Here is a 16,088-nt window from a genome sequence, read left to right on the forward strand (position 1 = left end):
CTACACGAGCACAGACTGTGAATCACCTGAGACAGTCACACAAAAGGAGGCGTTTTCACTGGGACTGGACCGACCGGGATGTGTGAGCGTATATAACACATCACCACAGTACTGCTCGTCTGTTTCCACAAGCCAAATAAACACTGAGCGAGACGTGTCCTCAAATACCTGCAAAAAGACATAACACAGATGTTTAGTTGAACGTGAGGGGACAATATGGAGAGAGCAACTAATAATAATGGAACTGGATGTATACAGCTGAAGGAGAATCAGGAATAATAACCTTTCCCGCCAATGATTTGGGATGTGTCAGGCGAACTGTGTACTTAATGGAGGGCCTCTGGAAACCTTTTCCCCAAAAGCTGATATTCTCAATAGAGCAGCTCCAAGCTGTCATCTGCGGCAAAACCGTCACATTCAGATGGGTTTGGTTTGACGTTACTGACAGCTGCGGTGCTGCAAAAGTGGCTGAAACGAGTGAAACAGAACAGATACAGAGAGACAGATGAGACACAACAGATTTTGAGAAACCATAAAGTAAAACTTGACTCCTCTACAATCTCTCAAATTTTGAGATTTTTGGAGGCGGGGATCAAGTGTCAGATGTCTCTGCTCCTGTGACTGGTCAGCTGCGCCAACAGAAGTTCAAAATGCTTGATCGTCCCGTGATTCACGTAGACTTCAGATAGAAGGCCATTGAAATACTGAGTTAGAGAGACAGAACTGCGGTTTTTGGTAATTAGTAGACAATGTAGTATGTACATGTAGATCAATGTTGTTTTTAAAAGATAAAATCTGCTAATATTTGAGGATTAATGTGGTCAACTACCCTTACCTGCCTTTAGGCTAAAGTTATCTTGGTTAAAGACCATGATTGCTGTTATTTTGAAATATATGCATTTTTATGTTCTTAAACTTGCATGTTATTCAAGTGCAATCGCGTATTAAAGGGGTCATGTGATGTTGCTAAAAAGAACATTATTTTGTGTATTTGGTTTAATGAAATGTTTTTATGCGGTTTAAGGTTCAGAAAACACATTATTTTCCACATACTGTACATTATTGTTTCTCCTCTATGCCCCGCCTTTCTGAAACGCGTCGATTTTTACAAAGCTCATTGGTCTGAAAAGCAAGGTGTGCTCTGATTGGCCAGCTATCCAGAGCGTTGTGATTGGCCAAATACCTCAAGCACGTGATGGAAATGTTACGCCCCTCACCATATTGTGATGCCGTGTAATCCCAATAAAACCCATTACAAACGAGGCATTTGTTGCATCCAGTGGGGACATAATTACTGATTATAATGACTTATACTGTCTTTTTACGTGTTGCGTTGCATCGCGCCGCGTAAACATAAAACCATGTCTGCATTTGTGATTGGAGAAATGACAAACAACAAGCGCTACTCTACACTGCCCAAAACACGCGTTTGAATCATCAGTGGCAAATCCTTTAAATATGAAAACGTACTTATAGTCTGTGAGAACAGCCGGTGTTGTGCCCATTTTCGACCCCTGCCAAATTATTACCCCCTCTCATTGAAATCGCTACCCGATTGCCTAATCCTGACCCCTCCCCCACACCTAACCCTAAACCTACCAATACTAGGGGGGTAGTAATCTGGCGGGGGTCAGAATTGGGCACAACACCGGCATTATAGTCTACTTTACCAGGATCAGGAAACAGTCCTCCATAAACACACTGCACACATCTGAATATTTGTGTTGATATGTTCTGGAACAGTGTTGGAAATACAACTTAACCACTGATTTCTAGGCGTGTCCTCTTTTGGAAGGCCAAACAAAGTAGTTTCACTTTCACAATGAAACACACAGTGTTACACACAGCGGCCTAGAGTGAGTGGCGGCCGGCGGGCTTGAGAACGGTGCGGCCGGCGGTCTTGCGGCAACCACATGTGACGACCCCGGGCTGGACTCCGCTTCGTCCACGGTGAAAGCTGATCTGGCGACCCACAGCGTGAAGTTGATGTATTTCCTCAGCAACCAGCACGGATCAGCTCTAGGCATGATGAAGTGGATATCGTCCTCTTTTGGAAGGCCAGCGAAACACACAGCGCCTTCACGACATGGCGGAGGCGGCAACAACAAAACTACAGCAAGGGATTGCAATTTCAACCGCCGGGATTGAAATTCCCGAAGAAACAGGACAACCTTTCACAGGTGAGAATGCAAGAGAGGGGCGGAACCATAGATATGTAAGGACTGTGGCATCTTCGAATATTCATTGATTATTATGGTGAATGATGTTAAGTTGACCCTTCCAATATGGCAGACGGCTTACGAATAGCAGCTCATTGAAACAGTCGCTAATGAGGCATCTATGTATTCATATCTATGGTAGAGCAGGTCAAGCAAGCTGTTCTCGCGAGAGTGCATTTTTTGCGTGCGGATAATGTTCTGCGCTCGCAGTGCAGAAATGCTCCCTTGCAAGTGCGGTTTTTAAGTGTGCTACTTTTGAAACAGTTCAATCGCCATACAAGTCAGCAGTTGCTCATTATTGAGTCAAAAAAAGGAAATCAAGGAACAAAAAATTAACACTGTAGCTCCTGACGATATATTGAGGTCTTATGAAGCGAAATGATCAGTCTGTGCAAGAAACTGAACATTATTTACTACATTATCACCTGTAATCCAGATCCTCAGGCGAACAGGAAATCTGATTCTTTTCTGTGAACTGCATGGTTCTTTTGGACAGTTCATTTCAGTTCATTTGCGTAATCATGCAATGACGTAACGTATACACGATTATATTATTAAAGCATCCAATAATGATATGAAATGCAGATGTTTTACATGTCTAAAGCATATAAAGTGAATTAACTAGTCTTCATCAGCTCATCTGTTTACATAAACAATGAGAAACCATAAAAACTTTCATTTCACACCTTCATCAAGTTTTCGGTTCACGCATGCTCATATCAGCAGCTCATCGGTCTTCGGTCTGAGTCGAACGGTTTTCTCAGTTCAGTGACTGCTGGAGGAACTGGAATGATTCATTCATCATAGGATCAGATACGTCTCTATTTCGGCTCATTTCCAGTCAGAAATGTGAGTCTGAAAGCGAGTTTGATCTGATTTGAACTGGTTCAATCCAGTTAATTAAAAAGAACGATTCGTTTGTGAATGGGACATCACTCCGAACAGTTTGTCTGAGGCTCTGGATTACAGGTGATAATGTAGTAAATAATGTTCAGTTTCTTGCACAGATTGATCGTTTCGCTTCATAAGACCTCAATACATCGTCAGGAGTCACGGGGATTCATTCCGTGTTGCCTGATATGATTTTTTGACTCTTAAAATGCCGGTAGCCATTGACTTGCATTTTATTAATCACCAAGCACCACGGTTTCAACTAAAAATCTTCTTTCAAAATCTCTGTTCTACTGAAGAAGAAAGTCACCTACATTTTGGATGACCCGAGGCCGAGAGTGATTAAAAAATTAACAGCTAATTTTCATTTTTGGTGAACTTGATCTCAAATTTGTGCTAAAGAAAGAAGTCCAAAATAACTTACTTTGCCAAAACGGCTTGAACATCACCTCAGCCAGGCACTGTCCACTGGCGCTGACCTTGGCATGATATTTAGAGGTCACATCGCTCATCACATGGGTCATCACATCCGTCATGTCACAAACAGGAGTGGAGATGTTCTGGCACCACGTCACCGGTTCATACGGTTTCCCATAACTGCAAAAGAACAAAGCTCAGTCAGAAGAACGACACAAACACTCAAGAACAACTCCCAGACTCTATGAATCATCACCCATTTAATGTTTAACCCATTTGGTTTAATTATAGTCACAGTGAGCGCACACAGAAACTCTTTTAAATTGACCAGACTAACCAGATTCTAACTATACTAGTTCTCCTGCTCTTCATGTGATATATCATTACACACCCTGTTTATTGTGTGCATGTGTTACATCTGCACGTTCATTGTTATCTTTGGAACAACTCATCAAGTCATAAATATAGTCATACCCATATCAAGTCATAAAGTCAATAAATGTAAATTCTTTGTGTAATTACCTTAATCACAAGTTTGTAATGCGCAAAAACGGTTTGTTTTTGTTGAACTTGTTCAATTACACGTAAAAATATAAATGGCAGCCATTTCAACAATAAAAAGCAGCTAACTAGCAACTGCTATATATATTTTTTAATTTATATTTCAAATAATTTTACAAATATCTAAAAAATAAATATGTATATACATATATATATAAGATTAAGAAAATAAATATTTCCTAAAAATATAAAAAAGCACTGCTAGAAATAAGAAATAAAAAAATGTTTAGATTTAAAAAACAAAAAACAAAATGTACAAATCATTACAAAATTTATTAATTTTAAATTAATTTAAATTAATTAATTTTAATTTTAATTTATTTTAAAATTAAGGTTAAACTTAAAGTAAATATTATTTCTAGCAAAAAAAGAAAAACAAACATACAAAATTAAAAACAAAACTAATTTATATAAATTTGTTAAATAAATGAAATACTGAATTATTGTAAAATAATTATAACATGAATATTATTTATATCATTTTAGAAATAATCTATAAAAATAAATAGTATATAAGAAATATGTGACCCTGGACCACAAAACCAGTCATAAGGGTCAATTTTTCTAAATTGAGATTTATACATCATCTGAAAGCTGAATACATAAGCTTTCTATTGATGTATGGTTTGTTATGATCGGACAATATTTGGCGCGAGATACAACTATTTGAAAATCTGGAATCTGAGGGTGCAAAAAAAATGTAATATTGAGAAAATCATCTTTAAAGTTGTCCAAATGAAGTTCTTAGGAATGCATATTACTAATCAAAAATTTAATTTTGATATATTTATGGTAGGAAATTGACAAAATATCTTCATGGAACATGAGCTTTACTTAATATCCGAATGTAAATATAATTTAGTATAAAAGAAAAATCAATAATTGTGACCCATACAATGTATTTTTGGCTATTGCTACAAATATACCCCAGCGACTTAACACTGCTTTTTAGCTCCAGGGTCACATATGTTTTGCACATATATATATATATATATATATATATATATACTGTTTTGCTGTAATCAACCATATGCACATAATATATATGTATAAGTGTATACACACACACACTGTACTACTGAATAACTGAGCAAAAACACAAAACAAAGAGCAGCTCAAAACAGCTCAAAAGCTCTTATATGAACCTCACATATGTTTTGCACATATATATATATATATATATATATATATATACTGTTTTGCTGTAATCAACCATATGCACATACTATATATGTATAAGTGTATACACACACACACTGTACTACTGAATAACTGAGCAAAAACACAAAACAAAGAGCAGCTCAAAACAGCTCAAAAGCTCTTATATGAACTGATGGGTGGAGAGTTTAGGAGGTTGGACTGATGTGGGATTATCTGGAGCTTCTGACGCTTTCCTCTCTCATCCCGTCATCCGTCTGTCTGCCACACTGACCCTCCCAGCATGCACTGCTGCTCCCTCCGTTCCCATCACATTTATTTTCCCCCATCAGTTTCTCTGTAAAGCGCAACTGTGACTGGTGCGGAAGATTCGGTGCCAAGGCCAGAAAGGGCCTGCAACATTTCGCAGACGCAGCTTCTTCCTGCTGCTTTCTAATTGCAGTTCAGAGTTTGACAGCCGGCTGACCACAGCGCGTCCTTCACTAAAGTCACGAGTCACAGACTTCACAGTGTTATTCACAGAAAACCGAAGGACTGACAGGAAAGCATTAAACCCATGGCCAACTGATTTATTATATATTTTAAACGCTACTAATTATTTCAGATGTTTTTAAAAAAAATGATATTATCATGTGAACGGGTATGACATTAGCATGAAAAAAACAGGTGCTGGACGAATGGAAAGATAGAAAATAAAGAGAAGGAAAATGTACTGTGTCGAATGTGTGCGTTTTCTTCAACTTCAGTGCTTTGTGTTTTTCTTCTAATAAATTGCTCTCGTTAAAAATATTATTGCTATTGCATATATTAAAATATGCATGGATAATTATGTATATTATTATTAATACTATTATTATTATTTACATATGTACAAGCACGTATGCAATTTATATGTTAGTATATGTAATAATATATATATAATATAAATTTAATACATAAACTACACTAAAATATACTGTATGATAATGTCATATATGTTATATCTTTTTTGATTAATTAATATATATATTAATAAATATATATAATATATTAATATGATAATATAGTTATAAATCTCCTTCTCTGTGCAATTATACCTAGCATATAACAGCAAAATCAGTGGCATAAGAGAGATCTGTACTGGACACATTTCTAAGAAAGAAGCAAAGGTTCTAAGAAAAGCAAAGGTCCAGCCATGTTTTGCTCTGGTCTCTGTCACTCACAGGTTGAACTGGACGCTGTAGAGAAGCGTTTGACCAGGAACATCAACAGGGTCCCAATGGAGAACGCTGAAGAAATTCCAGGACTCAAAATAAGCCTTCGTCCGATTACAGCTCTGAGCCCAGCAACCTGCAAACCAGAACAATAAAGTGAGACAGATCTACAGGGCTGTGAACATCTTCCATTGTGTTGTGACCATCTATATATAAAACGGGAAAATTGGCACAGCTCCAAAAGTAGAAAAATATTTAATTATGTTCTCATCACAGGTGACGTTTTGAGTCTAAAAGCTCTTTACCAGACCATCTATATAGAAATCAGCTAATGATGTTCTGGAATAAATGTCTTTTGTCTAAAACTAATTCACAATACAGCACGCCTCGAGTACCGTATTGCTTTTATGAAACAGTTACACAAATGTATGGATTGATGTGTTACTTTTTTGAAGAGCTACAATACAAATTTAGTACATTTTATTTCTGACGGTGTAAACAAAAAAAGGCCTATGAAATGTTAAAAAATAAACATGTCTTTCAAATATAATGTTAAGGGAGTATGATTACTGATTTTATTATTTTAATGATTTAAAAGATCAGTTTAGTTTAGAGGTATCGGTATCGGTGAAATATCGGTATCGGATTGAAAATAAAATAAGAGGTATCGCCCATGCGGGAAAAGGCTTGGCCTCAAAACTACAGGTGAATGATGCATCATAACACCAGCAGGGTTCACTCATACTTCATTAAATAAAATAACAAACAAACACAATGCATGGAACAGTTTTAAGGCTATATATTGATCGTTTATGTTGTTGCTAAGGGTGTTGCACAGTGATACACAGAACCATTGGGCTTTATCGTGAATAAAACACAGCTGCTGACCAATCAGAATCGAGGACCGGAGCTAAGCGTTTGATAACACACTATAACACACACAGACAGAAGCTCCTCTGAGTTTCAAGCGCTTGCCTCTTCAGATTATCGTTCAACACGCTACCAGGAGAGGAAACAACATGCTTCTAAGAGGCATCCACAAACCTGCTCAAGTTCTTCAGGCTGTTTGACACGAATCAATGAATATATAACCTTTAAACCTCAGGGCTTTTTCAAACTTTCTTCTTGACCAACTTTCCTTTTCTAGTTGCAGCAGTCGATGGTCAGAGCTTGACGAGCTTCTGACAGCGAGATGATGATCCACATGGTTCTCCATCGATCATGAGCCTGGATGAATAATCTCTGCACGTTTTGAAACGGCTTTAGATACACCAGCAGGATTTTGCAGAAAGTCTTGCTCATGTAAAGAGATTGACCTCTACGGATGAACACTCACAGAAAATGTGAAGACAATAGGTTGTCAGGTGGAGTGTAATTTGATTATAAATGGAAACATAATGCATGGTGTAAACTGAAGTAGTTTAGACCGGATCGTATCTAGTACGGCCTGATGTGACACAAGCAAATCACACACTGGCATCTCATATTCATTTTCAGTTAAATAGCACTTTAGTGTCATTGAGATTATGGTTTTTATTAAGAATTTTAATAAAACTGTTTATTAAATTTTGAGGTTTAGTAAATATATATATTTTTTTAATATGTCTATATATTTTATTATTTCATTTTTATAATTTTAGTCATTAATATAGTTTAATATTATTTTAGTCATCAAGTTAAACTAAGTAAAAATTAGAAATGTTGCCTTGGCAGCTAGCAGTTTTAAAAAAAAATTATATTTTATTTATACTGAAATAATTTTTTTAGTTTCATGTTTTAGTTAATTATAATAACCTTGGCTGATTGTCACAAACAAACAAGGACAAACATATTTTACTGTAATTTTGAAAATGAATAATGATAATGATAATGATAATAATAATAATAAATAAATAAATATTTATTATTTATATACTTTTAATTTTTAAAAATATTTAACATATTTTTTTAAAGAAATACAATGGAAAATACAGTTTCGTGGTCAGTAAGAAAAATATTTATGGCCTGTACATTTTCTCAATTTAAAAAACACACAAGGAAAAAGCAGATTTCATTGTCATTTTGAAATGAATGAATAAATAAATAGATAGATAGATAGATAGATAAATAAATAAATAAATACATATTTTTTTAATTAAAAGAATAATAAAAAATACAATAAATAAAAAATAATTAACAAAAAACTTTATTTTTTTTAAAAATTAAAAATAAAATATATTTTTAAAGAAATACAGTGGATTCTTATTACTCACCTGCAAAGTAGAGCAAAAAAATGGCAACACTCAGAGGCCACATATCCAGACGAGTAACAATATCTCCAACTGAGAAGCTTCAAATAATGATCCAGCGGTCAGAGACACAGTCCTCTCATTATTTCCACAAGACTCTTCCTAGAAACCTCATATCCACAAATGAGAAAAATCACATTAAGTTGTACGCTGGGACATTCTTCGATCGCTTTCATTTGTGCAATGATAGAGTCCTTCCCCGGCTGTCCATCTGCAGTCGATCTGGAGCAAGATCTAGCGCTCCTCTGGTGTGCCGGCGAACTTTGGAGCATCCTATCAGCACCTTCCTGTTTTCTGCTGTTGGCCTCCACCCATTAAGGCCGTCTATAGAGGATCCTCACCACACACACATCTCGAATTTCAGGTTTTATCTGTTGAAAAACTGAAACTGGAAATGAAGTACTTCTCAGAAAGATGTGGGAGAATTGAAGCACGCCTTTGGGCGGGACGTGAGTGGATTCAGCTGGCATGTGCTGCACTATATATTACCTATAATGACGCAAAACATAATTATTTTACAACATCACGTGGAACATAATCTGTGACTGACAAACCAAAGCAAACAAACGCTGAACCTTCATTTCCACAGAAAACGCACATTATTTGGCTCTGATCATTTTGATCTGTGATTTTTATGAGCACTTGTTGGTCTAGCGTTAAACATATTTGCATGTCTATCAGTGCACAGGACTTTACGTTATTTAAACATAAAAAAAGGGAAGAAACAAATGTGAATACAGAGTGGGACCAAACAAGTCAAGACCTGTTATTAAGGGTGTCTTTTAAAAAGCCCCTACGTCATACCCATGTTATTATACAAATTTGTGTCCTCATAAACCACATAAACATGCACACACACACACACAAAATACAACATTACAAGTAACTGTTTTCCCAAGCCTTAAAATAATTTAAAAGAATGTAAGCCTCTTATCAAATGCTTAAAGAAAAGGAACATTTTTATGACGTTATGACAATTTTATAGAATGCAAAAAAAATCCCCTCACTCATTACTACAACATAAAATAATTAGCTTAGTTAAATTTCAAAGTAAAATTCAAGTGTCACATGATTTTTCAGAAATCATTTTAATATGCTGATTTTGATGCTTAGTTAATAATAACGGTTCTTATTATCAATGTTGAAAAGAGTTTTTGCTGCTTAAAAGTTTATTACTTTTAATTCTATTTATTTATTTATTCATTCATTTTGACTTGAAAATTAAGCACCTTTGCTTTACTTTGGATATTTTCTTTTGTCATTTTTATTTACTATCAGTGGTGATTCTCAAAGATTATCATTGCTGCAATAATATGAATATGCTCTGCATGTTTTGTGAGGTTCACCCTCATACTATTTAGAGCAATTGTGGAATTAGTACAATTAGTAATTGAATTTCCATGTAAAGTAGTTCATAAATTAGCTCAGGTTTCAGAATGAATCATGAATTCAGCCACCTGTGATATCATGATCATACTGGAAATAACTAACATCCTTCTACTTCACCAACAGCCTGGTGTTTGTCAAGCAATCACACGGTTCACTTTCATTCGAACATCCCAACGGATAACGCATTCGTCATTCCCACAATGCCCTTCAGGCCTGCAAAAGTGTAATTTGGGGATCAGTCTGTGTGTGAACCGCTGCGGATGTGAGACGACTTCAAACTTCAGCCATAAATGAGAGAGACGCACCATTATCAGAATCACACAGCTATAAAGCACAAGGTGTTCTTCGTCTCCATGGAAGAAAGGAAACTAATTACAGCGCACTGACAGCTGGATCGATAGCGCACAGAGCCGGACGCTCGTATCCCATGGAAACTGAGCACTGGAGAAGAGACGAGTGCTCGCAGACGCTCACCGGTGTCTCTGGGATAATTAGAGGACAAGTTTGACCTCACGGTCTCACACACACTAACCGGGCCTGAGCCACAGATCACAGACAACCCACAGCATCAGTTTACTACTGAGATACTAGTTTTGAATTACTATTTTTACTTTATTTTATTTGTATATTTTATCATAAAAAATATGATATTATTTTCTATATTTTAATTTTAGTTAAAGTTTTAGTACATTTTTATACATATTTTTTATTAGATTTATATATATATATATATATATATACACAATATATATATATATATATATATATATATATACACAGTATATATATATATATATATATATATATATATATATATTGTATATGTATATAAAGAAATGTATGTGTCTCATAAAGTGTCTCATGAGAGAATGTCTCATAAATTTCAAGCTAAAAAATATTTTTGTGAAATATATATGAGTTGCATATACAATTTCCATGCATTTGGATTACACAGTTTCAACATAAACAAACTGATAAACTTATGTGATGCACATTTGTCAGTCATAAAAAATGAAACAGATAAGATTTCAGCACTCAAAAAAAAAAAATCAATGGCATAATTTATTATTAACTATTGGTATCTGAACTTATGTGATGCACATTTGTCAGTCATAAAAAATGAAACAGATAAGATTTCAGCACTCAAAAAAAAAAAAAATCAATGGCATAATTTATTATTAACTATTGGTATCTGTTTGATTTGATTAAATAATCATATTTCCAAAATGCATTTATTCAAATTGCATAAATCTGTTCATTGTGAAAACAATTAAATTTATTCAGTTAAAAATTATGAACATGGTTAAATAGCTTTGGAACAAGCAACATTCAATTAGTTATGAATATGAGATTGAAATCAATAGGATTTATTGATGCTAAATAAACCCAGTTTATATGTATTAAAAAAATTAGTTAACTTCCAGAATACAAATTTATTCCCCCCCCCCCCCCCCGTCATTAAAGATATACATGTCTGTCTTTCTGTCTTCAATCAAAAATAAATTATGGTTTTTGAGGAAAACATTCCAGGATATTTCTCCGTGTAATGGACTTCAATGGTGACCAACGGGCTGAAGGTCCAAATCACAGTTTCAGTGCAGCTTCAAAGAGCTCTACATGATCCCAGCCGAGGAATATGGGTCTTATCTAGAGAAACCATCGCTCATTTTCTAAAAAAAAAAAATTTGAAAAATGTATATCTCTTTTGAGTCTCCATTCAATCTCATTGCTGTCTAAGAGAAACAATAGAGATATCACTGAAATCTCATGTGTGATTGTTCATTTCCAGGCAGCTCAATCGTACTCGCATCGATTTAGTCTCTGCCTGATGGATCAAATCACTGACCTTGAGAAACATTTTTCTAAATTCCATTTGCCGTGACATTTTCCTTAAAGGGGTCATATGATGCGATTTCAAGTTGTTCTTTCTCTTTGGAGTGTTACAAGCTGATTGTGCATAGATAAGATCCCTGAAGTTGCAAAGACTAAAGTCTCAAAACCAAAGAGATATTCTTTATCAAAGTTAAGACTCTGCCACGCCCCCCTAAAATGCCTCGTTCTAACACGCCCCCACATATCTACCTCACTATGTGGAAATATTTGCATAATGCCGCCCAAATGTGCACGCAAAGAAAGAAGGCGTGGTTTCAGTAACCGCAGTTAGTGTTGAAGCAGCATGTCAGGGAGACGCTGTGTGTTTCTAGGCGAAAGCAAAAGCACTTTATTTGGCCTTCCGAAAGTAGATGCATTTAGGAATCTTTAAGATCACTTACAACAGAACAGCAATGCATTTTATGGCCGACCGTTTCGTGAACCTAGGAGAGGAGGTCATTCTGACTTTGCTCTGACAATCTGGCGCTTCTGAATCAGCTACTGTTTTGTTATTAGTTTAAGTGTTTGCTATTGACTGTTCAAATGCGCGCGCGTGTGTGTGTGTGTGTGTGTGTGTGAGAGAGAGAGCAAGAGAGAGAGAGAGTGAGAGGGAGTGAGCTGTCTTAACCGTGGCTTGTGTACTGCAAACACATACCAGCTTCATCACTGTGTCTGTCACGCGACTCTGTTCCCCTTTCGGGCTTGAAGTGATGGTAAAACTAATGACATTATTTACTGTCTTTACATTTATTTTGAAAGATGAAGCTGGCGATTATGGTAAGGGGCGTTACATTTCCGACGAGTGCTTGCGGTGTTCGGCCAATCACAATGCACTGGGTCAGCTGGCCAATCAGAGCAGACTGCGCTTGTCGGAAGGAGGGACTTTGTAGAAAACGAAGGGTTTGAGAGAGGCGGGGCATAGAGGACCTACAATAATGTACAGGATTTGAAAAATAATGTGTTTTTTGAACATTAAAGCATGTCAACATATTCTGTTACACCAAATACACCAAATAATGATCTTTAAAAAAGCATCATATGACCCCTTTAACTATTGATTACAGTGATGCTGAAAGCATGTCGAATAACAACAGCTCCTGTAAAATGCAAAAAAGGCAATTATCCGGGCGCTAAAAGACTTTGATATCGATATACCGCCGCTAGACAGAGAAAAGGCAAGATGCACACATTACATGCAAGATTGTGAAATCGTAACCCTTCAGGGTACAAGAAATGATCAAAATATGCAGTGAAACGCTCCTTCAGATACTGTACGAACCACACAGAGAGGAGGAACGCCTCGGGGAATTCAGCGAGTGAAACTTCTGATCACAAAGAGAAAACAAGGTAAAAGCGCTCGTAACTTTCAAGTCACTTAAGATCCTCTGTGGCAAAGCTTTTAAACAATGTCAAAATCCCACTGAACACAAAGCCGGCACAATCAAACACGGCTCGCCTCAGAAACTTCTCACAAGTTATTTTGTACTTTCTGTAGAAACGACTGAATCCTCACAGTAACTTCTGTGGTGCTGCGGCATAGATATAGAGCTGGGCCGTGCATCAAATATACATGATATATTTGCAATCATTTTGTTGGCAATTAAAAATTAAGTAACACTTTCAATATCTCAATGATTTAAATGTGCCTTTTTATTCCTAAAAACACATCTAGATGTAAATCATTAAGGCACTGAAGTGCAACTAAATTTCGTCATTATTTACTCTCATGCTGTTAACCCATAGGCTGTTATTTCTTTCTGTTGAACAAAAAAAAAAGAGATTTTAAATCATGCATCATGTCTCACAAAACAACAGTTCACTCTCAAGTCCCCAAAATAACAAAAGAAAAAAAAAGTCAAATAAAAGCACCATAAACAGCACAAACATAATAAATACATTACTAAATTTCGTCATTATTTACTCTCATGCTGTTAACCCATAGGCTGTTATTTCTTTCTGTTGAACAAAAAAAAAAGAGATTTTAAATCACTTTATGCATCATGTCTCACAAAACAACAGTTCACTCTCAAGTCCCCAAAATAACAAAAGAAAAAAAAAGTCAAATAAAAGCACCATAAACAGCACAAACATAATAAATACATTCATTTGAGGTGCTTTTATTTTATAGTTTCTACCTCCAAAAAAATAACTACTGAAAATGATAAAAAAAAATGCAATGCAATAAAATGCAAAACAATAAAATAAATACAATTTGATAGTTTTATTTTATAGTTTTCCCTCAAACAGTTTTGACTTTTAATTTTTTTTTTATATATCTCTTCGTTTTCTACAGAAAGTGTCATAAATTTCAAGTTAGGGACTAACAATGCCAACAAAAATGAAAAATTCTGCAGATATTCAAAATGCAGGTGCAAAATATGTTGAATTTGTAGCTAATATGACATTTAAAATAAAATAAAATAAAATAAATAAAAATTAAATAAAAAAAATAAAAGCACATAAATGCCTTCATATAAGGTCAAATTTGGCCCCGGAATTAATTTTCAGTGACATTATTGTATATAACATTATTGTATATAACTTTTTTCAATTAACAAAATGTCTTAAGAGTTGTAGTTAATGATAATAACTCCGATAGTAAGTAAATTAGTAAAGATTTATTTTAATTAACAAAAATGTCTTAAAAAATGGAATGCAAAAATGTATTTCAATAAACAATTTTTTGTAATAGTTTTAGTTAAAGATAATAAGTAAAAACTAGAATGCCAACATTTGAACAAAAACTCTTTTAAACAAACACCAGCTGGAATGCAGCAGATGCTTCCATACAGACGGCAGGGTCTCCTGAACAGCATTTGCGAAATTTACGTGACTGTACGGTCTGTTAGTAATAATAAAGATAAAGTAGAGATGGCCTCTTCTGTGTGTGAAGGTCCACCTCTCTCACAGTCTTAAATCTGTGCTGTTCTTCGTCCCGCTTGTTTCAGTGAATTCCCCTGATAGTGAACAGGACGGGTGATTTGTAGTCTGCTTTGGGGCAGAGCATCTACTCTCGCGAGGCTTCAGCTAAATCCTCCGGGACACCTTCAAGGTATATTTTGCTTATTGAATTAATCAGCTATGATCCAGATTTTCACTGCAGTATTGATCTCCCGTGTCCCCTGATGGAAAACATGGCATAACAGCTCGTGGCTGACATCACGTCGAGTTGGTTTGAAGCGTTGGACGGAGGTTTTCTCCATGGAGACGCTCTGGCTGGACTTCACTGATGTTCGCTGACAAATGAAGTCCTGCGGCCGTTTGTCTGAGTTCATCTTGTCATTTTCTCTCAGCTCTACAGACTCTCTGAACTCTCTGAAGACTGAAGATGCTGACACTGATGATGATTCATACATCTACTGCACATGCATGTGTTTCTCCATTGAGTCAGAATGCCTATACTGCAGTGTTGTGTTGTGATTGAGACTCATGACTGATAACTGACATGCATTGCATTTAACAGCTTTTCAATGCATTGCGCTGCAGTTCTTTTATTCTTTATTTTGCATTGCATTTCTTTTTATAAAGAGAAAGAAATATAATTTTAAGAAAGTTGTAAGAAACAAGGAAGAAAAAGCAAACAGAGAAAAAAAGCAGAAATAAATGAAAATATTAAAATAAAATAAAGAATAAAAGAAATGCATTTCATTTTGCATCATTTCACGGCATTGCATAGAATTCCTTTGTTCATCATTTTGTGTTTTGTTATTATTTTATTTTATTTAATTATTTATTTTATTTAGCATTGCATTTTAAATTTTTTTATCATTTTAATATTTTTTTTCGAATAGCATTTATTTTATTCTTTGTTTTATTTTATTATATTTTGCATTACATTACATTTCTTTTATAAAAGAAAGAGAAAGAAATGCTGTTTAACAGAAAGAAATGCTGTTAAAATCAATTCCATGGCCAAATCTGACCATTTATGAGGGCATTTTGTGTCAATTATATATATATATTTCTGTCAGATATTTCCATGAAAGTTGATTAGTTATTTTAAATAAAGCTGAAGTGAAATAAAATATGCATATTAAATAATAAATAAAACTTTAGCTAAATGAAAATTAGAAATGTTTCCTTGGAATCTAACTTAAGTT

General features: G+C 35.1%; 1 protein-coding gene across 1 annotated transcript; it reads right to left on the reverse strand.

Moving 5' to 3' along the window:
- LOC107601974 (interleukin-22 receptor subunit alpha-2-like) lies at nt 1-9,077 on the reverse strand. The gene is made up of 5 exons (XM_016294347.1): nt 8,692-9,077; nt 6,449-6,575; nt 3,535-3,707; nt 284-468; nt 1-168 (listed from the first exon to the last, which is right to left on the reverse strand). Exons 1-5 carry the CDS (start codon nt 8,732-8,734, stop codon nt 1-3), a joined length of 696 nt encoding a protein of 231 aa, XP_016149833.1. The 5' UTR covers nt 8,735-9,077.
- Between the last annotated feature and the right edge of the window lie 7,011 nt (nt 9,078-16,088).

This window comes from Sinocyclocheilus grahami, unplaced genomic scaffold (genome assembly GCF_001515645.1).
Source record: "Sinocyclocheilus grahami isolate Dianchi unplaced genomic scaffold, SAMN03320097.WGS_v1.1 scaffold316.1, whole genome shotgun sequence".
In the NCBI taxonomy this organism is placed as follows: domain Eukaryota; kingdom Metazoa; phylum Chordata; class Actinopteri; order Cypriniformes; family Cyprinidae; genus Sinocyclocheilus; species Sinocyclocheilus grahami.

Coding starts and splice junctions, on each gene's coding strand:
- LOC107601974 (XM_016294347.1), bottom strand. CDS start 8,734: ATGTGGCCTCTGAGTGTTGCCATTTTTTTGCTCTACTTTGCAG. Junction 6,576..8,691: donor TTTTTTGCTCTACTTTGCAG/GTGAGTAATAAG, acceptor TCTGGTTTGCAG/GTTGCTGGGCTCAGAGCTGT. Junction 169..283: donor CCAAATCATTGGCGGGAAAG/GTTATTATTCCT, acceptor GTCTTTTTGCAG/GTATTTGAGGACACGTCTCG.